Source organism: Pantherophis guttatus, chromosome 4, assembly GCF_059756535.1.
Source record: "Pantherophis guttatus breed Tessera chromosome 4, ASM5975653v1, whole genome shotgun sequence".
Lineage (NCBI taxonomy): Eukaryota > Metazoa > Chordata > Lepidosauria > Squamata > Colubridae > Pantherophis > Pantherophis guttatus.
This window is the reverse complement of record NC_142066.1, coordinates 65,040,569-65,066,499: the sequence shown is the minus strand read 5'-3', so window position 1 is coordinate 65,066,499 and position 25,931 is coordinate 65,040,569. Positions and strand designations below refer to the sequence as shown.

The window sequence follows — 25,931 nt, the reverse complement described above, 5'->3', positions numbered from 1 at the left end:
AGAGATAAACAAGAAAAAGAAAGAAAAATGGGCCCTGCAGTGGGTTTGGGAGGCCTGGAGAGTGCTCCTGGGGGCTGGGGAGGGCAAAAACGCAATGCATGGGGGGTTTAGGAAGCCATAAATGTGGCCTGCAGAGAGTTTGGGAGGTTGCAGAGTGCTCCTGGGGGCTGGGGAGGGCAAAAATGCAACGAATAGGGCGTTTGGGAGGCCAAAAACAGGGCCATCTTTGCCAAAAATGGGGCCATCTTTGCAAAAAAACAGGCCCATTTTTGCAAAAAAACTGATCTGTTTTTGGACTCCCAAACCACCACACCCACATCACATTTTTGCCCTTGCCAGCCCCCCGGAGCACTCTGCAGGCCTCCCAAACCTTCTGCAAGCCCTGTTTTTGCAAAAAAACGAGCCTGTTTTTGGTGAAAACAGCACGCACGGGGCGACTTTCAGGAGGCCAGAAATGGCTGTATTTGGTGTATAAGACACACCAACATTTCCACTCATCTTTTAGGGAAGTGAAGTGCGTCTTTTACTCTGAAACATACTCATTATTCCACCATAATTTCAATGTCCCAAATGTCTAGGGCTACTAATAAGGCCAAATATTAATAAAATTTAATCAATCCTGGGAATATATCTCAAAATCCCCACAATTTGTAATCCTTAAAAGTTTAAATTCACTTTAACACACTATTAATATTAATAATACAATTATTAATCCTAAACTTCCATCTACTAAGCGCAGCTTATTTTTAATCTTAATAGATTCTATTATCTGTTAATATGTATACTACTATTTGTATTTTCTATTTTTTCTTTTTATTAATATATTTTATCATAATTCATAATCTCTTAACCTTTTTGGAGTTCCATCATTTATTGACTTTTTAATCATCCTTTTATTTCTCTCTCTTGCAGTCTTATAACTCTTTTTGATATCTTTATACCTACTGAACATTCCCTTCTGGTTGCCCTTTGTCTCTTTCTGCTGTACTATTTGAACACCCATTAATAAGACTTTTTCTTTTAAAGAGATTTTTCTTTTTACTCTCTAAACCTTTATTTTTTAAAAAGAGATTTTTCCCCCCTGTTCTATTTCTAAGCTTTTAAAGAATTATCTGATTGATTCCTACTTAGTAATCCTTTCTCTTCATTATCTTTATCTTCTTGCATCTCGTTTTGATTTTTCCCTTCCACTGCTTCTTCTAATTTCTCATCTATTTTCTGAATATCATGTTCATCTTTTCCCCCCAGTTGTTGAGTGGTTTCTACACTCATGTCTTTATCTTTAGATAATCTCCTTGTCTAGCTTATTGTTCTTTATAGTTTCATGCATGTTTTTAAGCATTAAAATTATTTCTTCATTTGCCTCTATTTTAACAGTTTAACAGTAATAGAGTTGGAAGGGACCTTGGAGGTCATCTAGTCCAACCACCTGCTCACGCAGGAGACCTGTAGGGATTCGAACTGCTGAACTGCCGACCTTTCTGATCGACAAGCTCAGTGTCTTAGCCACTGAGCCATCCAGTCAGACTATTATCCCCTGTAGATTCATTTTGTAACAATTTCATAGATTACTCAGTACACCTCTTTTGTTCCAACGTCTCAATATTTAAAAACTCCAACTTAATAAAATTCAATCCATCCCATAATTATACCTCCAAATCCCCTAAGTTTATAATCTTTAAAATTGTTTAGTAGTTTACAGCTTTGTGATTTTCCAATTACATATCTTCCCGATTGTCCAAATTTTAAAGTCTTATTTAGCTTTTCTTCTTTTATTCTATTCTTCTTCTTCTATTTTCTTCTTCTTTAGAATGTAGAAATGTTCTGTAGAATGTTCTGTCAAGTAGCCTTAAAAATCCAAATCTAAATTAATCCACTAGGTTCCTCCAATCTTTCATTCCATAATCCAATAGCCAGTTTCAATAAAGTTTAGTTATTTGCAATTTAATTTATCTTAGAAACTTCAAGAGGAAAGGGAAATTCATTAAGTATTTTCAAAATATCCAAATCATCTTCTAGAATAGAGTCAAGATCAGGCCATTTTCCAGGTGTTATTTACTTTCTTCTATTTGTGTATTAGACTTTATGTGTATTGGACCTCACTTTCACTAAGAGTACTAATGCTGTAATGCTGTAGTGCTCACCATCTTCCAGTAGATGGCTCTCCTGCTCCCAAGTCCAACATTAAACAGTATGTCAAAAACAGCTGATTATCCAGGGGGTAAACCTCCTAAGTCCAGGGGGTTTAGAAATACAAATAAGCATGACAGTTTCTCCCAAAAATCCCAAATTGTTTAAGTTTTTTTCCATGCTTTCTGTATTTTAATTTAATTCCCTTGGGCATTTCTTTCGCCTCTTAATTTTCCATCTTTAATCTTCTGTATGTCTAACTGCCACTTCAATAATGTTTGGAGATTATCTTTTAAAATTCTTATACTTAAATTAAATCTTTGGACTAAGAGTTGGAAGTTATCTCACCCAGTTTCAATGCTCTGTCCATGGACCGCTGCTGCACAAATCTTATGGTCCCGGTTGTCCCAGCTTCTGACTGCCAAAAATGGCTGTCGTCCCTGCTGCCGTTTGGGAGAGCTTGCTATGACCCTAATGAGGAAATTGTGAATTCCTCGTGGTCCATGAAGTACTTTGATCCCCTAGGATCAAAGCGGTTACCAGCTGGATTTCACAGAGCCTGGCGGAGCCCACTATTTTCCAAGCCGTTCTCACGACGTCAATCGGACATCCTCAGGAAAAACATCTTGAAGGAAAACTAAAGAAAGTCCAGTTGCCTTTTGAAAAAGCACCTTTGGGACAACCATCACCTCGATGACTGAGAATCTCCATAGTTTTCATAGAGATGTATAAGAGCTACCACATGACTAATGGGTTTCCTTTGTTTTTGGCTGTAAAGGATAGTGACTCATGAGGCAATTGACACTGACAACTTCCTAACACATCAGCTCACCCTACTAGATCAGTCAAGGAAGGTATGCTACAGGTCCTGTCAGTTAAAGAACTTCCACTCAAGGGGCCAAGGAAAAGAACCTTCTCTGCTGTTTTCTTCAGCCTAAAATATTCTGCCCCTGGATGTGAGGCAGGTTTCTGCTGTTGGCCTTCCAAAAAGGAATTAAAACATGGCTCTGCAGCCTTGTAATGGGGAGCCCAAAATATCACACAATCACAGGGTTGGTTAGTGCCATAAGAACCCTCACTTTGCCTTTGTCAAAAAATTTAACAGGTTTAATTATTTTTGACTTCTTAAAAAAATAGTAATTTAAAAAAAATTAAGTCATAATTTTAACTCTAATATTTTAATTTTTAAAATATATTATATACTGTTTCATATTTCAGTATTTTACTGTATACTGCCCAGAGTCCCTCTTGGAGGGGCTGTTTAGAAATGTGAAATAAATAAATAAAAATGTATGCTGGAAATGTGAACAATATGAGGGGAAATTTAATCAAGTTTGGTGGACATGTAAAAAAGCTTAAAAATGAATCCAAATACATATTTAATTTTAGAGGAAATTAAATTTTAATATTCAATTAAAGCCAGAATTTTATTTTTTGGGAAATTGCTATTTATTTATTTATTTATGGAATTTATATTTCCGCGTATTTGAACATGGCGACTCAAGGCGGCTTACAGAAGATAAAACCCATATAAAAACAATAAAACTAATAAGAGTCATATAATGGCGATAACACCTCACATGAGCCATTTAATGGGCTCCATTCTGGGTTCTCCAGGCCCACTGGCAGAACATCTTCAGTGCCTTCTGGAAGAGTGCTAGAGTAGGGGCCATTCTAGTCTCTGTGGGGATGATGTTCCAGAGACAGGGGACCACCATGGGGAAGGCCCTTCTTCTGGGTCCCACTAGATGTATCTCCCTAGGGGATAGGACCCCTGCTCTGATGGGTTGGGTAGATGTGATCGGCATGAAACAGTATCTCAGATAATCTGGTTCCAGGCCATGAAGGGCTTTAAAGGTGACAACCAGCACCCTGAATTGCACCCAGAAGCACATCAACAGCCAATGCAGGTCCTACATTGTTGGTCCAGGAAAAGGCGTAACTGGCACACAACCCGGAGTTGTACAAAGATCCTCCAGGCCACAACCCCCACCTTCGAGCAGGAGTTGTGAATCCAGGAGAAACCCCAGATTACGCACAGGATCTGTTTGAGGTAGTGCCACCCCATCCAAGACCAGAGGTGGCAATTCTCCCTGAGCCAACGAACCCCAAACCCAGAGCCATTCAGTCTTGCCAGGATTTAGTTTCAACCTGTTGCTCCCTATCCAGCCTCTAACAGCCTGCAGGCACTGCAAGAGGGAGGACACAGCATCGCTTAACTTACCAGCTCAGTATCATCAGCATATTGGTGATACCTCAGTCCATGGTGACAGATGATTTCACCCAGCGGTTTCATATAAATATTGAACAGGAGCAAAGAAATTACCAAGCCCTAAGAAACCCTGCATAGCAGTGGGTGAGAGCTGGATCTCTCCCCTAACAACATTGACTGAGAGTGGCCGCAGAAGAAGGAAGTGCACCAGGATAGCACAAGGCTTCCCACTCCTATCCCTTGAAGCCGCTCCAGAATACCATGGTTGATGATATCAAAAGCATTATTGTTGGATAAACAGTTAGAAAAAAGCTAGGGAAGATTATTTCAATTAATTGATTACTGCAATGAGATTATTATATGCACAAGTATTGAAAGATTCAGCACTATGGAGAAATGGCTGGTGAAATTGACACAACTTGCTGAATTGGACAAACTAACTTCTTTGATCAGAAAAAGGATATCTGCATTTATTGGAGACTGAAAACTGTGGAGTTTTTTTCTTTAAAATGAAAAAGAAGTGACATGTTTTTTAGCAGGTGTTCCCACCTCTCAGTCTGCACACTGGTACTGGTCCGCAAACATTTGAGAACCAGGCCATGCAAGCTGCAAGCAAGTACACAAAGCTTCATTTTCACATGCAGCATGTGCGAATGCAAAACTATCTCCTCCCCTCCACCAACACCAGTCCATGGAACTGGAAAAGTTGGGACTGCTGGTTTTGAGGATTAGAAAGGATGAGTCATAAGTCAATAAGAAAGTCATGATGTAAATTCAAAGAGAGAAGTTAAAATATAATTGTATATATAACTGCTGTGAAGATTATTGTATGCTACCGTATTTTTCGGACTATAAGATGCACCGGAGTATAAGACGCACCTTAGTTTTCCGAGAGGAAAATAAGAAAAAAGCTGATTGGGTGGATTGGCCTTCTGGAATATCCCCAATCAGCTGCTCACAGAGGTGAATTTTAGTAACAGGTTCGTTGGTTGTGAGCTCTGCACTTGCTTTTTCAGCCTCTGAAACCTCCGTTTCAGAGGCTTTTTTTTCTCCCTTATTTTATTGTTCTTTTAGCTTTTTCTGTTATTCACTTTCCTTTTCATTTTCTCCACCTAATTTAATGTTTATCAGCTGTTATTACTGCTGTTATTATATATATATATGTGTATGTATGTATGTATGTATGTATGTATGTATGTATGTATATATATATATATATATATATATACACACACATATACATACACATATATATGTATGTATGTATATATATATATATATACACATATACATACACATATATATGTATGTATGTATGTATGGGGCTCCCCTTGAGGAGCACTCAGAAGCTCCAGCTGGTCCAGAATGCGGCCGCGTGGGTAATTTTGGGAGCGACTTGGCGCTCCCATGTGACACCTTGCCTGCGCGAGCTGCACTGGCTCCCGGTGGTCTTCCGGGTGCGCTTCAAGGTATTGGTTCTCACCTTTAAAGCGCTCCATGGCTTAGGGCCCGGCTATTTGCGAGACCACCTTCTGCCACCGATAACCTCCCACCGGTCAATTTGGTCCCACAGAGAGGGCCTCCTTAGGGTGCCGTTGGTCAAGCAATGCCGACTGACGACCCCCAGGGGGAGAGCCTTCTCTGTGGGGGCACCCGCCCTCTGGAATGAGCTACCCCCAGGAATACGACTAATCCCGGACCTCCGTATCTTCCGTCGAGCTTTGAAGACCTTCCTATTCCAGCAAGCTGGGCTGGCTTAAAATTTTAAAAGGGTTATTTTAAGGGTAATGGGTTTTAAATATTTCGGGAAGCCAATTGGATTTAATTCTGTTTTAAATTATTTTAAATTTTGTATTGTATGTATTTTAATTTGGCTGTGCACCGCCCTGAGTCCTTCGGGAGAAGGGTGGTATACAAATCTAAATAAATAAATAAATAAATAAATAAATAAATAAATAAATAAATAAATAAATAAATAAATAAATAAATAAATATATATATATATATATATGTATGTATGTATATATATATGTGTATATATATATATATATCTTAATGGCTTAGGACCTGGTTATTTACGGGACCGCCTGCTACCACCAATAGCCTCCCACCGACCAGTACACTCCCATAGAGAGGGGCTCCTCCGGGTACCGTTGGCCAAACAATGTCGACTGGCGGCCCCCAGGGGGAGAGCCTTCTCTGTGGGGGCACCTACTATCTGGAACGAGCTCCCCCTGGAGATATGGAGGATCCCGGATCTGCGTACCTTCCATCGCGCACTCAAGACCTTCCTATTTCATCAAGCCGGCCTGACCTAAGTCTTTCCCCTTTTTAAATAGAAATTTTAAATCTGGTTTTAAATTATTGGGGTTTTAAATTTGTTCAGCCAAATTATTTAATTTGTTTTAATCTATTTTAAATTTTGTATTTATATATTTTATTCTATGGCTGTTCACCGCCCTGAATCCTTCGGGAGTAGGGCGGTATACAAATTCAATAAAATAAAATAAATAAAATAAATAAAAATTATAGATGATTGTACAGGTAGTCCTCAACTTACAACCACAATTGAGCCCAAAATTTATGTTGATAATTGAGAAATATGCCTGATTTATGACTTTTCTTGCCACATTTATTAAGTAAATCACTTCAGTTATTAAATTAGTAACATGGTTGCTAAGTCAGTCTGGTTTCCCTATTGACTTTGCTTGTCAGAAGGTTGCAAAAGGTGATCGGATGACCTCAAGACATTGCAACCATCACAAACATGAGTCAATTGTCAAACATCCAAATGTAAATTATGTGATCATTGGAATGCTACAACAGTCATAAGTGTGAAAAATGGTCATAAGTCACTTTTTTCAGTGCTGTTGTAACTTTGAATGGTCACTAAGTGAACTGTTGTAAGTCGAGGACTACCTCTACTTCAAACACATTATAAATATATTTGAACAGATTTTTTTAAAATGTTATTTTTAAGATGAAAAAGTTAAAAAAAATCCCATCCAAGAATGCACAATAGGATTTCAAATTAAATATAGGCATTGTTTTATGAGATATTGTATAATAATTTCAATATTGCATCAATTGTATCTCTAATGTATGAGAATTATAGCTCTGTATCAATATGTGTAAAAATTATGATCCATATTTGAAATTCATCTTTTAGTATTCACGTAAGAAAAAATTTGTTATTGAAATCTGCATTAAAATAATGCAATATTTTCAATAATCTATAAATATAAACAATATTTAATAACATAATGAACATATCCTTCACAATTAAAGTCTTTTTCATGTCATTAATCACAACAATATTTATCATTTAGACATTCTTTACACAAAATTTCTTTTATTATTATTAATTCTCATTGTTTATAACTTAGGAGACAGTGTATCCATTGTTTTCTTTAACTGGTTGTAGTTGCAATGTAGCTGCTCCACCTCAGCTTTATGTTTTAGATGCATTTCATTTAATTGTTTTAAGAGATGCTCATTGGTAGAAATCAATGTTCTGCAAAAAATGAAAACATTAAGTTTGCTTTAACTGACTTATATTCCATTAGACAATAAATGCAAGGCATGAAAATCACTGGGAAGAACAAGCCTTTGCAATTAAAGGTTTGCAATATATTTACTGTAGATCATAGAATTGGAATGATATAAGGGCCTGTGAAGATATTCTAGTCTAACCACCTGTGCTGGACAGAAATCCTCAAATTATTTCACACAAATGGCTGTCCAATTATTTTCAAAACCTCCAGTAAGGGAGCATCACTGCTTCAGGAACCAAATTGTTCCACAGTTTCATAGTTCTACAATTAGGAAGTTTCTTCTTAGTTCAACTTTAAAATTTCTACTGATTGGTTCTTATTCTATCTTCTGGCACTATGGAGAACAAGTCCACACCATTCCTGTGTGACAGTACCGCAAGTATTGGAACACTGCTACTAAGCTTTCCTTCTTAGACATAGAATCAAAGAATCATAGGGCTGGAAGGAACCTTGAGTCTTCTAGTCCAACCCCCTACCCAAGGCAGGAGTCCTTATACCATCTCAGACAAATGGCTGTCCAGTCTTTTCTTGAAAACCTCCAGCAACAGAGCATCCACAACTTCAGGACGCAAGCTGTTTTATTGATTATCCCAAAGGTGCTTTTTCAAAAGGCAACTGGACTTTCTTTGTTTTTCCTTGAAGACGTTTTGCTTCTCATCCAAGAAGCTTCTTCAGTTGTGACATGACCTTAAGGACATGACTTGGATGACTGAGATCTCCACTGACATGAGCTGCATGGATTCTGCAAACCAAATGAATCAGGTTCTGGAAACACCAGAAAGTGAAAAATGGCTAACAACTAGAAGAACCTTTTTGATTCAGAAGGATAGTAGAAAATTACAGGCCAATAACTTGCCTGCCAACAATATACAAATTACTTATAGGCATTATTGCAAACCAAATTTATGGATATCTGGAATTAGCTAAAAATGCCAGTTGAGAGATGATTTGCTGCCAGTAGAACAGAAAGGGTGCTGCAGAAATTCAAGAGGAACTAAAGACCAACTGATGATTGATAAACTGGTTTTGAAGAATTCAAAGAAAAGACAAACAAATTTGTTCATGACCTGGTCTGATTATAAGAAAGCATTTGATTCTGTTCTACACAGCTGGGATGAGAAATGCTTAGACATTTTTGGAATTAGCAGCAACATCTAGAAATTGCTGAAGATTTCTATGAAGCTATGGCAAACTAAGTTGATGGCCTGTGGAAAAGAACTTGGTGAAGTTGAAATCAAATGAGGAATCTTAATTTAATTTAATTTAATTAATTAAATTTATATGCCGTCCCTCTCCGAAGACTCAGGGCGGCTCACAATACATTTTTAAAAATAATTATAAAAAAACATTGAAAAATTAAAAACATTAAAAACATTAAAAACTCATTCAGCGAGATCAACGGCCCCAGGCCTGCCGGAAAAGCCAGGTCTTCACCGCTTTTCGGAAGGCCAATAGGGTGGGGATGGTTCAGACCTCAGGAGGTAACTGGTTCCAGAGAGCTGGGGCAGCCACAGAGAAGGCCCTCCTCTGCGGGCCCGCCAGCCAGCATTGTTTAGCTGAGGGGATCTGGAGGAGACCAACTCTGTGGGATCTTACCGGTTGCTGGGAGCTATGCAGCAGAAGGCGGTCTCGAAGATAACCTGGGCCTGAGCCATGTAGGGCTTTAAAGGTAATAACCAACACCTTGAATTGTGACTGGAGACCAATAGGAAGCCAGTGCAGCTCGTGGAGAATTGGTGTAATGTGGGTGTACCTAGGAGTACCTTAACCCTAACTCTAACCTAGAGGCACCCACGACAGCTCGCGTGACTGCGTTCTGGACCAGCTGTAGTCTCCGAACACTTTTCAAGGGTAGCCCCATGTAGAGCGTGTTGCAATAATCTAACCGTGAGGTGACAAGGGCATGAGTGACTGTGAGGAGAGCCTCCTGATCCAAGTAGGGTCGCAATTGGTGCACCAGGCGAACCTGTGCAAAGGTCCCCCTAGCCACAGCTGTCAGATGTTGCTCTAATCTTAGCTGTGAGTCTAGGAGAACACCCAAATTGCGAGCCTGTTCTGAGGGGGACAATTTCTCTCCCCCCAGAACCAAGGATGGACAATTAACATAGTCTTTAGGAGGCAATACCCACAGCCACTCGGTCTTGTCTGGGTTAAGTCTGAGCCTGTTGACTCCCATCCTCCCCTCACAGCCTCCAGGCACCGGCACATCACATCCACCGCATCACTGAATTGATGCAGGGTAGAGATATACAGCAGGGTATCATCCGTGTATTGCTGATACCTCACCCTGTGTCGTTGGATGATCTCACCCAGCGGCTTCATGTAGATGTTAAATAGGAGGGGAGAGAGGACCGAGCCCTGAGGCACCCCGCAAACGAGGGGCCTAGGGGTTGACCTCTGTCCTCCTACCAACACCAACTGTGACAGACCAGAGAGATAGGAGGAGAACCACCGTAACATGGTGCCTCCCACTCCCAGCTCCCTCAATTGTCCCAGAAGGATACCATGGTCAATGGTATCAAAAGCCGCTGAGAGGTCAAGTAGCACCAAGATGAAGGAATGACCCATCCATCAGCGTGACCAAAGCAATTTCCGTGCTGTAGCCAGGCCTGAAGCCAGACTGAAAAGGGTCTAGATAATCTGTTTCCTCCAATGACTGCAGGAGCTGAAGTGCCACCACTTTCTCTACAACTTTTCCCACAAAGGGTAGATTGGAGACTGGATGAAAGTTCTTTAATTCTGCTGGATCCAGGGAAGGCTTCTTGAGGAGGGGCCTTACAACCGCTTCTTTTAATGGTTGCGGGAAGGCCTCTTCCCTCAAGAATGCGTTAACTAAAGCCTGGAGCCAGCCTCATGTCACCTCCCTGCTGGCCAAAACCAGCCAAGAGGGGCACGGGTGCAACAAAGAAGTGGAGGAACTCATCTCTCCTACAGCCTTGTCCACTTCCTTAGGTGTCACAGGCTCAAACTCATCCCACACAATGGGACTAAGATCTGCCCCCGTCATCTCAGTTGGAATGGCCCAATCGGAGTCCAGATCCATCCGAATCTGAGCAACTTTATCCGACAGAAACTGCACAAACTCCTCAGCTCTACCCTGCAAGGGCTCCTCCACTCCTGCTACATTAAGGAGGGAGCAAGTCACCCTAAATAAGGTGGCTGGGCGCGAATCAGTGGATGCAATAAGTACGGAAAAATGCGAGCATTTTGCCGCCCGTATCGCCACTAAATAAGTCCTAATAAAGGCTCTTAAGAGTGTTTGATCAGATTCGGAGTTACTGGTCCTCCAGCGTCGCTCTAGATGTCCCTTCTGGCGCTTCATCTCCCGGAGCTCCTTAGTAAACCAGGGAGCTTTCCTGGATCCATCGCCATGGAGAGGTCGCAAAGGCGCAATCTGGTCCAGTGCCCCAGATGCCGCCCTATTCCAGGCAGCCACCAGGGACTCAGGCAGACTGTGGACAAGGGAGTCAAGTATCGCCCCAAGCTCCTTCTGGAACCCTTCAGGGTCCATTAGGCGCCTGGGGCGGAACCACTTAATCGGCTCCGCCTCCCTGCGATGGAGGAGTAGCGCCCTGAAATCTAACCTCAGCAGGAAATGATCTGACCACGACAAGGGAGAAGCATCTATACCCCTTCATTCCAGATCATATCTCCACAGCCCCGAGAGAAACACCAGGTCAACTGTGTGTCCCCCTCTATGAGTAGGACCCTGAACTACTTGGGTCAGGTCCATGGTTGTCATGGAAGCCATGAACTCCTGAGCCGCATCTGAGGATTCGCAAGTGACGCAAATTGAAGTCCCCCAGTACCATAAGCCTGGGGAACTCCACTGCCAGCCTGGCTACTGCCTCTAGCAGCACAGGCAGGGCTGTCGTAACGCAGCTGGGAGGCAGGTACGTCAACAACAAGCCCAACTGAGCCCCTGAGTCCAACCTCAAGAGGAGTGATTCACACCCAACAATCTCAGAGGCAGGGATCCTGCGAGGGCAAAGACTCTTCCGGACAATACTTGCCACTTCTCTACCCCTTCCCTGGAGTCGCAGCTGATGCAATATCTGGAACCCGTCTTGGCACATCTCTGAGAGGGGCACACCCCTCTCCTGGCCCAGCCAGGTCTCAGTTATGCATGCCAGGTCAGCCCCCTGCTCCAGGATTAAGTCCTGAACGAGGGGGGCCTTGTTAACAACAGACCTGGCATTAAACAGCAGCAGCCTGAGGCCAGGGCCCTGACATCCCAAGTCACCAGGTATACGAGGCGAACCCGGTGAACCAGAACCAGAGGGGCCGGAACAAGTAATCGCTTTGAGACAGCGAGTCTTACTTCCCCAAGAGCGAACTTGCCTATCTACCTCTCCCGGTCATAACCACAATACTCCACCTCTCCTACACCCCAGAGATCCCCTCCCCCACTTCAATGGCCCCCCTCCTCCCCGGCAGGCAAGGCACCCCACTCATACCGAGCCGGGGATCATATCTGAGCCCCCATCTGCTTTGTCCAAGGCGACTCATTGTAATCTCTGTTATTTGTACTTTTGATGGCATCACCAATAAGCATTTTGAACAAAACAACTTTGTCTATGAATTGGCAAAAAAAAAAAAAGGTTGAAAAATTCTCATTTGCTCTACATGGTTAATTTAAAACCGTTTGGAAAAACAAAAGCTGAATTGAGCTCACTGCTAAAAATCAGAGGAGTTTAGCAGAGATGCAATTTAGCATTGACAAATGTGCAACAATTGCTATTAAGGCAGAAAAAATTGTTGAAAATTATGAATTTGAACTTGATAATGAAGAGTTGATAAACGCAGTAACAACAGAAAAAGGATATAAGTACTTAGGAGTTTTGGAAACCTCTGACCTGTTGCACAACCAAGTCAAGGGAGCAACTTCAACAAAATACATATAAAGTGAGTCTGGAAAATGTTGAGATCAAAGCTAAATGGAAGAAATATCATAAAGGCAATTAACACAGTGCCTGGGCAGGGCCTGTAATATGAGAATACATATTACAGTATTCTATAAAATGGATTAATTGATTGGAGTCAGCTAGAACTTGATAACTTTGTTCAAAAGACAATAAAACTAATGACAATACACCATGCTCTGCACCCAAAAAGTGATATTGATTTATTGTACTTGGCTAGAGTACAATAGCTAGAGTACATCTATAAGATGAAACAAACTGTGCAAGAAGAAAAAAATGGCTTAAATTACTACATACAAAAGCAAAAGAGCCTCTGCTGAAGAAGATGAACAAGGGGAAACTTGAAAATAGTGAGATTGAAAGCAGAATATCGAAAGGAAACAATTGAGCATCAAATTTCTAACTGGAAAAAGAAGCCTATGCACAATCAATACCTGAAGGACATTGAAGAAAAGATAGATACAAAGCTAACATGGAGATGATTGAGATTAGGAGTGCTGAAGATAGAAACTGAAGGCTTCATTTTGGCTGCCCAAGAATTGGCCTGCAGACCAATTCCATGAAAGCAAAAATTCAACATGTTACTAACAACAGTGAATGCCGCTTATGCAACAAGAAAGATGAAACAGTGGATCACCTTATTGCTGGCTGCAGTAAAATGATGTAATCATCTTAATTTCTTTGCACTTTTTTTCAAAGTTTCAACATCTTTTTTGTAATGAGATGACCAAAACTGGATGCAGTATTCCAGGTGTAGTCTTACTAAGGCTTTATAAGGTGGTACTAATATTTCACGTGATTTTCATTCTATGCCTGTTTATACAACCATGTATTAGCCTTTTTTACTGCTGCAGCACACTGCTGACTCGTATTTAAACGATTATCCACTAAATGATTGTCCAAGATTCTTCTCACACTGTTTTTGAGCCAGTTTTTGCCTAATCTGTACTTGTACCTTTGGTTTTTCCTGCCCAGGTGTAAAAGCTTGCTTTTTTCCACATTAAATTTTATTTTGTTGGATAGTGTGCATTGTTCAAGTCTGTCAAGATCTTTTTGTATCCTTGTCTTCTGGAGTGTTGGCTATTCCTGCCAGCTTAGTCATCTGAAATTTGATGAGTTCCCCTTCTATTCCCTCATCTAAGTCATTTATGAAGATATTGAAGAGTATCGATCCTAAGACGAAATCTTATGGTACCCCACTGCTTACTTTCCTCCATGTAGATGTAAGGACTACTCAATGAGTATGGTCTGTCATTGATACAATCCATCCAGTGATGATGCTATCTATCCCACATTTTTCTAGCTTACCAAAAAGTAGGTTGTGGTCTACTTTGTCAAATACCTCACTGAAGTCTAAATATATTATGTCCACAGCATTTCACTTGCTACTAATTTAGTCACTTTGTCAAAGAATGAAATAAAATCGGTTTGGCATTATCTGTTTTTAACAAACTCATACTAGTTATAACTTTATTTCTAGATGTTCACAGATGTTTTTTTATTATTTTTTAGGTATTGATGTTAGGCTGATTGATCTGTAGTTTCCTGGATCTGTTCCCCTCCCCCTTTTTAAGATGGGAACCACATCAACTTTTTTCCAATCCTCTGGTACTTCCCCAGTGCTCCAATATTTTTTAAAGATACTATACAATGGTTCTGAGATGACATCTGCCAGCTCCTTCAGAACTCTGGGATGTAATTCATCAGGTCCCAGTGATTTATATTCATCAAGGTCAGATAGGTGTTCTCTTACCATTCTCTTGTTTATTTTAATTTTTATTTGTAATCTGTCTTTCATAGTTAGGTTTTTGGTAGATTGGGCTTTGGTATCTTTTTGTGTGAAGACTGATGCAAAGAATGAGTTAAGCAGCTTTACTTTCTCAGTACTGCCTGTACTTCCTTGCCATCTTCTCTCTTTAGTGCACCAACTGTTTCCTTGACTTTTTTTTTGTTATTTATATGTTGAAAGAAACTTTGTTTTTATTATCTTTGCATTTTGTTGCAAGTCTTTGTTCATTCTGAGCCTTTCCTGACTTCATTTTTGCAGATTCAGACTATCTGGTGACATTTTGCCTTAGTTATGTGTCCCTCTTTCTATTTTTTGTACTTATCCTTTTTGTCTTTCAGTTTATCAGATGCTAGTTTCTCCCACTTGCTGCAGAGTTTGTCTCCCAGTTAATATCAGGGTAGTTAAAGTCTCCCATTATTACTTGGTATGTTTCCTGCATACATTTGTTAATTGATTAGCAAATAGTTCATCTATTTCATCTGCTTGGTTGGTAGTATATACCTATAGCAATGTCATTTCCCCCCCTTTTATAATGACCTATGTGGATTCTAGGAGGTTTTCATCCTTGGTTTTGTGTAATTCTGTAGAGATGTAGTGATCTTTTATATATAATGCAACTTCACCTCCTCTTTTGTTAAGTCTGTTTCTTTTGAATACTTTGTATCCTTCCATCAGTACATAACAGTCATGTGTTTTATCCCACCAAGTTTCAATAATGGCAACTATATTATATCTGCCTTCATGTACTAATACTTCAAGTTCACCCTGTTTGTTCCTTAATCTTTGAATGTTAGTGTATAGGCATTTGAATTCTTTATGGGTCTTGGGTATGTTTCTTACATTTCCTACTTTGTAACTGGGATTTCCATCCTTTCCATCACTCTCTACTTCATTATGTTTTTCTTTTTTTATTTCTTTTTTCTCTTTACTCCCTTCCTCCTTATGTGATTGGTTATCTAGTGATTTTTGCTTGGAATTATGTCCTTAAGGTCATGACAGCTAAGTTGAATAAAGTAACTAAATAAATAATTTTGGGTGAATGGAACTGAAGAATGTGGTGAGATTTCTGGGATGCAAAATTACTGTTAAATATTAGCATGTAAGAGCAAAATTTGGGATTCAGTATCCTTACCTATGGCTTTCCTGTAACATCACTGTCATTTCTCGCATCTTGTTAAAATTTTGGAGATGTTTCTTCATACTAGCATTCTCGTCAATTAAAAGTTGCTGGTGGTTTTCAAAATCTAATACAAGAGTAAAAAAAAAAAAAGAACTGGTTACAAACACACAAATACCACACATGGAATAGTTGGAAAACTATAAAGGAAAACAAACATGAGAAAGATTATGAGTTTGTTTATGAATTTCTAGTTTTTATTTTTCTCCAAGTCATTTCACACAGGTAGTCATCTGGGTATGTACCAAGACTAGCCTGTGGTATAGCTGACTTTTAGGAGAATCAACTGTATCATATGAGATAGTACCTTTTTCACTCATCACTTATTTTGATCTTGACAGAATTAAATTCTGGTCACCAGAATTAAAAAAAAAATATTGAGACCATAGAAAGAGTGCAGAGAAGAACAAAGATCATAAGTGGTCTGAAGGCTAAATCGGATGATCAACAATTGAGAGAAATAGATATTTCTAGCCTAATGAAGAGAAGGACTATGAGTTATATCATAAGTTTTCCAGTACTTCAGGGCCTGACACAGAGAAGAGAGGGGTCAACTTATTTTCCAAAGCATCTGAGGGGAGACTAAGAAGTAATGGATGGAAGATAATTAAATCTTTTGTGAACTTATTGAAGAGTACTGGGCCTAAAACAGAACCTTGGGTATCGACTGCTTACTTTCCTCCATGTAGAAGTTGTTCCATTAAATACATGTTGAGTGTGGTTTGTCAGCCAGTTGCAAATCCAACTGGTGGTGATGCTTATTGAAATCCAATGTCCATTGCATTTCACTGGTCCACTAATTTAGTCACTTTGTCAAAGAATGAAGTAAGATTTGTTTGACATGATCTGTTTTTGACAAACTCATGTTGGCTTCTGGTTATAAATTTGCTTGCTCACATATTTTTATTTTTTTTTAATTTAATTTTTATTTATTTTTATATGCCGCCCTTCTCCGGAGACTCAGGGCGGCTTACAATGCTTTAAGCAATAGCCTTCATACTTTTGTATATTTTATACAAAGTCAGCTTATTGCCCCCACAAACCGGGTCCACAACATATCTGCTGCTTGATCACTACAAAACAAATTTCAATTTCATTTTTGTTCCTGGGTACAAAGTATGTTTTCCTAACCCTTTGTGCCTAAAATAAATAGAAAATAACTATTGTTCCACAAAAAAAATGCTTCTGCGATCAGGTCACTGATATTTTGAAATTTATCTGTTTTCAAAAACATTCTTGATTCACATTCAATGCTGAGTAGACCTCCAGAATATTTTGGAACTGAGAACTATCCAGAATTTTCTAGAATTAGCTAGATTTTTCTAGAACTTTCTAGAATTTTGTAATACTTTCTAGGAGTATCCATAGAAATATAAAAATACAGGTTTTACACCAACATTTGTGCTTGTCTAATTGCTGAGTAAGAGAATAGTGAATAGTAATATTTGATTTAGATGGCATCAAGAAGTTGCTTGCATTCAGTATTTTGCATTTTGCTATGTATGTGGACAATTTATTAAGACAAGAGTGAAAGAAGTACTCCTTCCAAGTACACTTTGGCATGCCTGCCAGAGATCAAGACAAGCCTTGGGCACCTCATTTCACATGCGAACATTGCAAAAAAAAAAAAAAAAGTCTTGAAGGTAAGGTGAAGAATTGCTGCTTACTAGATGAAATTTCAGCGATTTAAAAGAGTTGCAACTAAGAAAATTTTCACTATTTTCAATGTTCTAGGAAAATACAGACTATTATATATGTTTCATGCCCTATGGTAATATCTTGCACAATATTAGGTAATGTGTAAAATATCAATTTTTAAAAATGTATATAATTCTGCTATGTTTGCAGGCTGGTACAGGGGAAAAAAGAGAGCCATGAAGTTTGTTATTCCAAGAATTTGATGGGAACCAGCTAACCACTCAAGCAACTGCTACTTCTATATGGTGAACCCTTCTAATCATTGAACTGGCAAGTTTCTATCATGTATCCATCCATTGCCCCAGTTCTACACTGTCCAGAGCTTCCTGGTACCACTCCTTTATAGAGAGATCAGCCATCCTCAGGAGAGAGAAGCAACTCAGACAGCAAGAAAGATATTGCAGGTACAGATTATAATTTCACAGATGCAGTTGACGAAAGAAAATCATATTTCCCCAACCAGAAAGACCTCAATAATTTGATCAGACACCTTGGTCTTACTTACTCCTATACTGAGCTTCTGACATCTACGCTCAAAGAGTGGAAGTTGTTGGATGAAGGTGTGCAAGTCACAGATCAGAGAAAGCATCACCATGTTTTTCCAACATCTTCAGTTGGCAAGATGGACTATGCTTTTGCAACAATGTGGCTGGTCTATTTGAATCTATAGGAATTGCCTGTAACCCAAGTGAACGGTGCCTGTTCATAGAATTCAGGAACCTCAAAGCCATATGGCTTCATAATGGAAACAAGTACCCGTCTCTTTCCACGGCTCATTCTGTATACCTCAAAGAGGACTACACCCGTATCAAGATGTTACTGAGTGCCTTGAAGTATGGTGATTATGGCTGGCAGGTCATTGGAGACTTCAAAATGGTGTTTCAGGCAGTTTCCTTGTTTTCTTTGCCTCTGGGACAGCCAGGACACTAAGGTGCATTATCACAGAAAGAACTGGCCACAGTGAACCAAGTTCTCCATAGGGAAGAACAACATAAAGTGGGAGACATGGTGGACCTTTGGAAGGCGCTGATGCTACAAATGCATATCAAGTTAGGCCTCATCAAATAATTTGTCACGTTTCTAGAAAAGGAGTCGGCACCTTTCAAGTACCTCCAAGATCTCTTTCCATAGCTGTCAGAGGCAAAGGGTAAAGCTGGTATCTTCATCAGACCACAAATAAAGAAAGTAATGGAGTGTGACGAATTTCCAAGAAGCTGAACAGGATGGAGAAAGCGGCTTGGAACAGTTTTGTTGCAGTAGTTCATAATTTTCTGGGCAATCACAAAGCTGGAAACTATGACTCATGGTTCAGATTCTCATAAAGAATAAGCCAGAATGGAATGCAGAATGTCCCTCAAAGTCTGTATCTTTGATGGTCATCTTCACAAATTCAAGGAGAACATGGGTGCTTACTCAGAGGAGCAAGGCGAGCACTATCACTAGGATATACTGGATTGTGAATGTCATAGTATAATGGAAACATGATGGGGGACTATATTTGGCAGCTTCTTCAAGAAAGCAGTTTGCAGTATAACTACAAATCTAGAAAATCTAATCATTTCTGAACCCCTTTGACTGGTTTTGACTGTTCAAATATTTTAACAATATTTACCATATATTGTTCTTTCTCTAATTGCCTAAAAAGATAAAAATTTGCCTGATTTGTCTCTATAAATATGAAACTTTTGTACCTTGTAGTCACAAAAACAATTTTTTGTGATGAATATAGCCATTTCTGCATAGCTCTTTAGTCATAAGCAACTGAAATATAATACTGATAAGGTGGAAATAAAAATTGTGTTATAGTGTTATATTTTCCAGGATCTTCCTGCATATTGATGTTAGACTGATTGGTCTGTAGTTTCCTGGATCTGTCTTTTTCCCTTTTTTGAAGATGAGAACCACATCAGCGGTTTTCCAATCCTCTGGCAGTTCCCGGTGCTCTGGGATCTTTGAACGGTTCAATGGGTTCTGAGATCACCTCTGCCAGCTCCTTCAAAACTCTGGGATGTATTAGTATATTCCCTTGATAATAAATGCTGTTAACATTGATATTCAAAACATATATAATCAATTTTGATAAGAATGTCAATGAAAAATGAAATTCAGTAAGAATCTCCTTAGATGAAGGGATTCTATGAGATCACAACACTACATCCCATCTTTCAGGAGGCTCAGAGTAGAAGCAAAGCTTCAGCAAACTGAACTTGTTAACTAGACTCCAACTTTTTAAACAAAGAAAAAATATCTACTTATTTCTATTTCTACAATACATTCAATATTAGAAAAACCAGCAATGATGATTTGTATTTTAGTATATATAGATAAAGATTATAATTAATTTGTACCTATAATCAGACAATGAAAAGGTAATTGGAACAAACATTTTCCCAGAATTTACCAGTAATCTGTAATGATGCTGTATCAGCAGTATCTAAAATCTGAATGTTTTCTTCCACTTCGAATTTATGAACTTTTAAGACTTCTTTTTCTTTCAGTAACTTATTTAAATATTGCTTCAGTACATCCTAGTTATGACAGTAAAGAAAACATATGAACACAATTAAATTAAAATCAAATTTTAAATTTTGTGACTAGTTAGAAAAATAAGCTGAAAATGAAAGAATAGAAATAAATGAAAAAGTCTTCATTTAGGAAATAAAATTAAAATAAATGTATTGGTTTGTAATTCAGTCCTATGAGACAAAGGAAACAAGTTCCACGTTGATTGACTGCTGCTGCTGCCTTCATGTCCCAATCCATGAAACCACTCATTCAAACCAGCAGCAAGCATAAGACGTCCATGGTGCCATCCAGGTTGGGACTAAATGAGGCGTGCAGGGACACTGGCCTCTTGGCAGGAAAGTGGCTGTCTTTTACTCAGATACTGGCAAAGCTGTTTTCCTTAGCTCTTCCATTCTTACAGTTTTACTAGTATCTAAGTAAGATAGTCCTTTTCTGCACATGGGTCAGCCTGTTCTGGAACTCTGGAGATCTTTGAAAGGTAAATGAGCAATTGGAAACAGGGTAGGGAGAAGCAATTGGCATCTGGGAGGTTAGCAAAGCAGGCCCAGTGACTGTGGAGACCTAGTGGGGCAGGATAGAGGAAGTGAAGTAACTATGGGGACCCCAAGGGATTGTAAATTGAGCATGAGATATCTCAGTGGATGGTGGGAGATCTTGGGTGATTGGAAGCAGGGGGCTGTTCCACCACTAGCCCCCCATGGTCTTTCCTACCCTGAGATACCCCTTGTGCACTTAACCACCTGTGCATTTGATTAATGAATGCATTGAGGAAAGCAGGGAGGGACCACGTTCATTTAGCATGATCCAATTAACAAATCTTCAGGTTATGAATATAATTGGCAGACTCTATTACATTCATAACTGAGGGTTACCTGTATAAATTTAGTGCTAGCTTGACAGGGAGCCAGCAGAAAAGTGTCAGACAATGTAGTTCCTAGGCTGGTTTAGCAACTGAATAAGGAAGTTAGGCTACTCACTTTCTGAAAGGTACTTTAAGGAAAAAGAGAAGCTCTTGATTTATGAACTGCCAAAAATTACTTATGACCCAATTTTAAAGTCATGGCTATTACAGTGCTCCTGCTGTCATGTGCATAAAATTCAGGCACATTTGCCCTAATGACTAACTGCAGAGGCCTTGCAGTGCCCCCATTTAACTCCCTACCAATCCTGCCCTGTGGGTCTCCACAGGCCTTGGGTGTGCTTTCCTGCCCTACCCAGTCCTCACAGTTCTGCTTTACTTCCCCACCAAGTCCCACAACTTCCTCCTCCCCTTTCACTGATTACTTATTTACCTTCTGTAGCTTTCCAGAGCTGTAGACCTTGCATTGAGAAAGGAGAGTAAGTTGCCTTGTCCCTTGGCATCCCAAAGCTGTATGACTATATTCCAGAAAGGAGACCCATTTTTGGTGTGGCCACAATGAATTGTAGTGGCTCTGAAAATTGTATCTGGTTCAGGGATAGTGCCACATCACCTGAAGGGATGCCAAGCATTGGAGCAGCAAACCCTCCTTCCCCATTGCAAGATCCAGAGTTCCAGACCTCAACTACCTATGGATCCCTTGGAAGTCACATGATAGCACATCCTATTCTTTTATAATTTTCAGAGAATCTGGAAAATGCATAAACACACAACTCTCTCATGTGAATTCAGGGAATCTGGAAACCATGCAAGAGCACAGCCCATTCTCATGCAGTCTCCAGAGCCTCAGAACTTTGCACAAGAATGGGGGGGGTCCCTATTATGTTTTTTGAAGGCTGCAAAGGCTTCAGAAGAACATTCTCCAAAGCTATTTCAAGAACAAGGACCTGATGTGACCCAGAGTAGCCTGTTAACAGAAAGAAACCAGCATCTGAAGGTAAGAGGCAGACTACAGAACCAGGGTAGTATTTCATCACAGGGACAATTGTGCCTTAGAAATAAGAACAAGGTGGCTTTTTTGAATGACAGTGGTGGCACTAGGGCTGAAGTCAAGGGCTTTAATGCTGCCATTTATTGCTGCTGTTCAGGATGACCTAGATGCAGGGAGGGGGAGGGAAAGATAGAGACTTCTTCCACACACTACTCCAACTGTCCAGCTTGGACCATCATCTTAGTCTCTAGGGAATTGACTACTTACATCTTTGCACAAACCTTCTGATAATTCTACTGACTTGTTATTTCTAGAAATTTGATTATGTCTTCTTATAATCAATTCATGCTACATTCAAGTTGGTCTTCCTTCCCTTGCAATTTTCCAAAATCATCTTGTAAATCAGGAGCTGATCTTTTGTTCCTCTGCTGCTTGGTAAATTCTTATGGGGATATTTTTATGAATCTGAATTATTTCATAGATGCATGGCAAGAATAAGTGCATTAATATTTGATCATCTGATTTAAGAGGTGAATTTAATTTAAGATGTATCCCAATTTATCACCTAATTATTGGAGATATAACTATAAATCTGGAACATTCTACCATATGTGGTGGATGTGGCCCATCACAAGGAAGTATTGGTGTCAAATTCAAAAATGGTTGGAAGAAATTACAAAGCAAAAAATAGATTTGAAACCTGAATTGTTTTTATTAGGAATACTGGACCTGAAAATGAATAAAAACCTTCAATGCATTATATTGCACATACTTGCCACAGCAAGAATCACATTTGCAAAAAATTGGAAACAAAAAAATATACCGTCAGACGAAACTGTAATTAGGAAAACTCTAGAATGCACAGAGATGGATAAAATGACTATGGAGTTGAAAGAGAGAGAGGATTCGGACTATTATGAAATATGGAATAAAATGTACAGTTGGCTCGAAAATAGAAATCAGAACAAGAAATGTTTAACTTAATATTGATGAAATTTAAATTAAAGTAACTGAACATTAAATAAAGAGAGGTAAATATAAACAAATATAAATGTGTAGATAAGAACAAATGAATATTATAATGTGCGTGTGTGTGTGTGTGTGTGTGTGTGTGTGTATATATATATATATATATATATATGTCGGAGTACTGCGATTATTTTACTCTTGAGTAGTAAATAGAAATGATAGAATAGAGAACTACAAAAGCAAAGTACGTAAGTTGATAAATGCTGTAAAACTACGATTAATGTTATGTAATGTTCAATATGTTATGTTTTGCTCAATGTTCAATATGTTATGTTTTGAAACCCAGGGGTGGATTTCAAAACCCATCGCTACTGGTTCGCTCGTGGGTGCACACGCGCTTGGGTGGGCGGATCTGGGGCGAACTAATAGCAACCCACCACTGACTCTTGGGATGATTTGGGATAGATAAAATGCTGTGGTAAATTTTCTGTGAGTTGATTATACCATGTTTCTCCAAAAAGATGACCCACCTTGAAAAGAAGCCCTATCATGTTTTTGAGCACATGCGAACAAATTAAGCCCCATCCACAAAATTAGCCCTAATTAAGACCCCACTCCAGGATGCAGGGGTGGGGCAAGGTACACAGGTAAAAAATAAGCTAGGATTGGGATGTGGGGGTGGAGTTGCCCTATTTACCAGGCCTCACACACCCCGACACCTGCCTTGCCTTCTTCTGCAGCCGTTTCTTCTGCAGCCGCTTGCTTCCACTCGCACGCATCGCCCTGGGCTCCATTTCTCCTTTAGATGCCTGGTGGAAGGCATCTGAAAGTGAAACGGAGGCCAGGGCGATGCGTGCGAGTGGCGGCAAGCAGCCACAGAAGAAGTGGGCCAGCAGCGGGCTCTAGCTGGGCAGGGCGGTCGGTGCCACCACAGCGAGATGAATCAATAGTTAGAACCATCCAAATAGAAGGCCTAACCATTTTTTCGGGGGTCAAAAGAAAATAAGACCCGGCCTTCTTTTGGGAGAAACATGGTAATAACAGTTTATTAACAGAGGACTTTGAAATTTTAATCTTTCCTTTTTATTATTATTGTTTTTGTTAACTACTTTGTCATTAATAGATGGCAGGTTAATAATTTGCAAATTATTCCTCAAGCAGGAATATTCATGTGAATATTTGATCCATGATGAATTACTCTTCCAATCATCTCAAGTAGATGGTAGGAATGGATACTGTGGTTCAAGAGACTGTATTCAAAAAGCCCGACCCTGATATCTATGTAGGACAGAGCAGAAATACCAGCAACTGGTAAGACTGTTTCAATGCAGTGTAGCATGAAAACTCCATTTGAAAAATTGAAGATTGAAGATATTATGGCATGTTTGGAACAAATGTTTTTCAATGGGTTTTTTTTAACAAGACTAAGATCATGGTAATTATGACAGGAGAAGCAGTAACATCTTCCATTAACTGATCCTTACATTAGTCCATCACTGCATCTAGTTCACAATCTATAAAGATTCTCCTGACCCAAATGATTCAAACGAATAGAGTATTATCCATATACTAGTAAAATTGTATGTCATATCTTAATAATTATGATATAAATATTAAATATTTATTATTAAATATTACCAGGGATAGAAGTTAAATTGCCATGGGATCAAGTCACCCAATCATAAACTCTGAATATGACCCTTAAATACAATGCTTCAACATTCAAACCAAGGAAATGTAGTTTCTTTCTTCACAAAAGTCACCTATCAAAACAACTAAGACATATTAAGTCCTATAACTATGAACAAAGATTGGAATGAGTGCACAACTGCCACTCTATTAAATTCCTGCCCTAGCATAGGATTATTAGTAACTAGTTAATAGAATAGTTAAGACTGAATACACATCTATTCTCACACACAAAAAGTTTTAAAGTATTAAAGAAAATACTATATTCTGCTCACCATATCTTTCTTAATTTTGCTCAACTCTGACTTTAGATTTTTAATCCTGATGCTATGTTGTTTCTCCTGTTGAGATAGACACTCTTGTAAGGCTTCTTTCTCTAAGAGGAGTTTATTCACCTCTTGATTCTCTGTGGAATGTTTCTGTTGACCTGCTGGCAGAGATTTCTGAACTGCAGACAAAATCATTTCCGCTTCAGCTGGGATGTAAAGAAATTTAGCTAAGTCTATAATTAGTGACAACAGAAAATTAAACAAAACAAAAACAGATGCCTTCATAAAATACTGAATGCTAGAAAATCCATTTTACGATTCTGTTGGATTGTTATAGATAGCGTGTCTTGCAGATGTGTTTACATTCCACTGCATATTATTCCAGCAAATAATAGGTCTGAGTTTTGATCAAAGTGTCACCTTAAAATCAGTAAACTGAAGTTAAGGATTGCAAGATCAATAAGATCATTTGATAATAAGTTAGTATTGATACTATTATTTTCCAAGAAAAGGTTGGACACTCTTTTATTAGGATTCTGCACTTGCATATCTGAAGAAATTAATGTAGGCAAAGAAAAACATTTAGACTACCCAAAAAACCCACAGGCAATTAAGGCTATCTAGGTCCAGATCGAGTAGTGAGCCACTAAGTTCCACGGCTTGAGAAACAGAAGAAATGCTGAATCATGGTTCTTGGCAACAGAAGGAGCCTTGTTGATAGAGGACAGCAGCAATTTAAAGAGCACTGTGAGGGATGCAGCCAACAAGCCAGAGACAGTCTGGTAAAAAGCCCACCCCAGACCATCTGGATTAGAAGCCGAATGGACTGAGCCTTCCAGCAGGATACTACGTCTGTGATCAGGATATAAGACCAGCACTTCTCCAAAATGGGTCCTGCATGGTAAGAGTCTTTCTTTTCCCTTGCCAACAATTTGCTGATGTTCTCTCACAGCGCTCCTCCCTGGATTTGAATGGAAGCACTTAGGAATGACCAAACACAGGTGCGGACCCACCTGGGAAGGGGAATCTTGAAGATTCCAGCTCCCCATGGGAAGAGTTGGAAAGTCCCTGGGCAAATACATCATCCTTTTCAGCAGTTTGTTTTCTAAGGAAGTCAAAGTATTCAGTGTTTATTTCTTTTGAATT

General features: G+C 39.3%; 1 protein-coding gene across 6 annotated transcripts in view; it reads right to left on the bottom strand.

The window, feature by feature from the left end:
* Positions 1-7,677: 7,677 nt before the first annotated feature.
* Positions 7,678-25,931, bottom strand: part of CEP72 (centrosomal protein 72) — a 51,588-nt gene continuing 33,334 nt past the window's right edge. For 3 of the 6 annotated variants that reach the window (XM_034416360.3, XM_034416363.3, XM_087892335.1), the window contains 4 exons: positions 24,792-24,991; positions 19,884-20,010; positions 15,740-15,851; positions 7,678-7,856 (listed from right to left, as the gene is read on the bottom strand). In XM_034416360.3, the coding sequence (XP_034272251.1) occupies positions 7,718-7,856; positions 15,740-15,851; positions 19,884-20,010; positions 24,792-24,991 (578 nt within the window). In that variant the 3' untranslated portion in view covers positions 7,678-7,717. The remainder of the gene's footprint in view (positions 7,857-15,739; positions 15,852-19,883; positions 20,011-24,791; positions 24,992-25,931) is intronic. The other 3 variants (XM_034416361.3, XM_034416362.3, XM_034416364.3) reach the window with 3 other exon arrangements.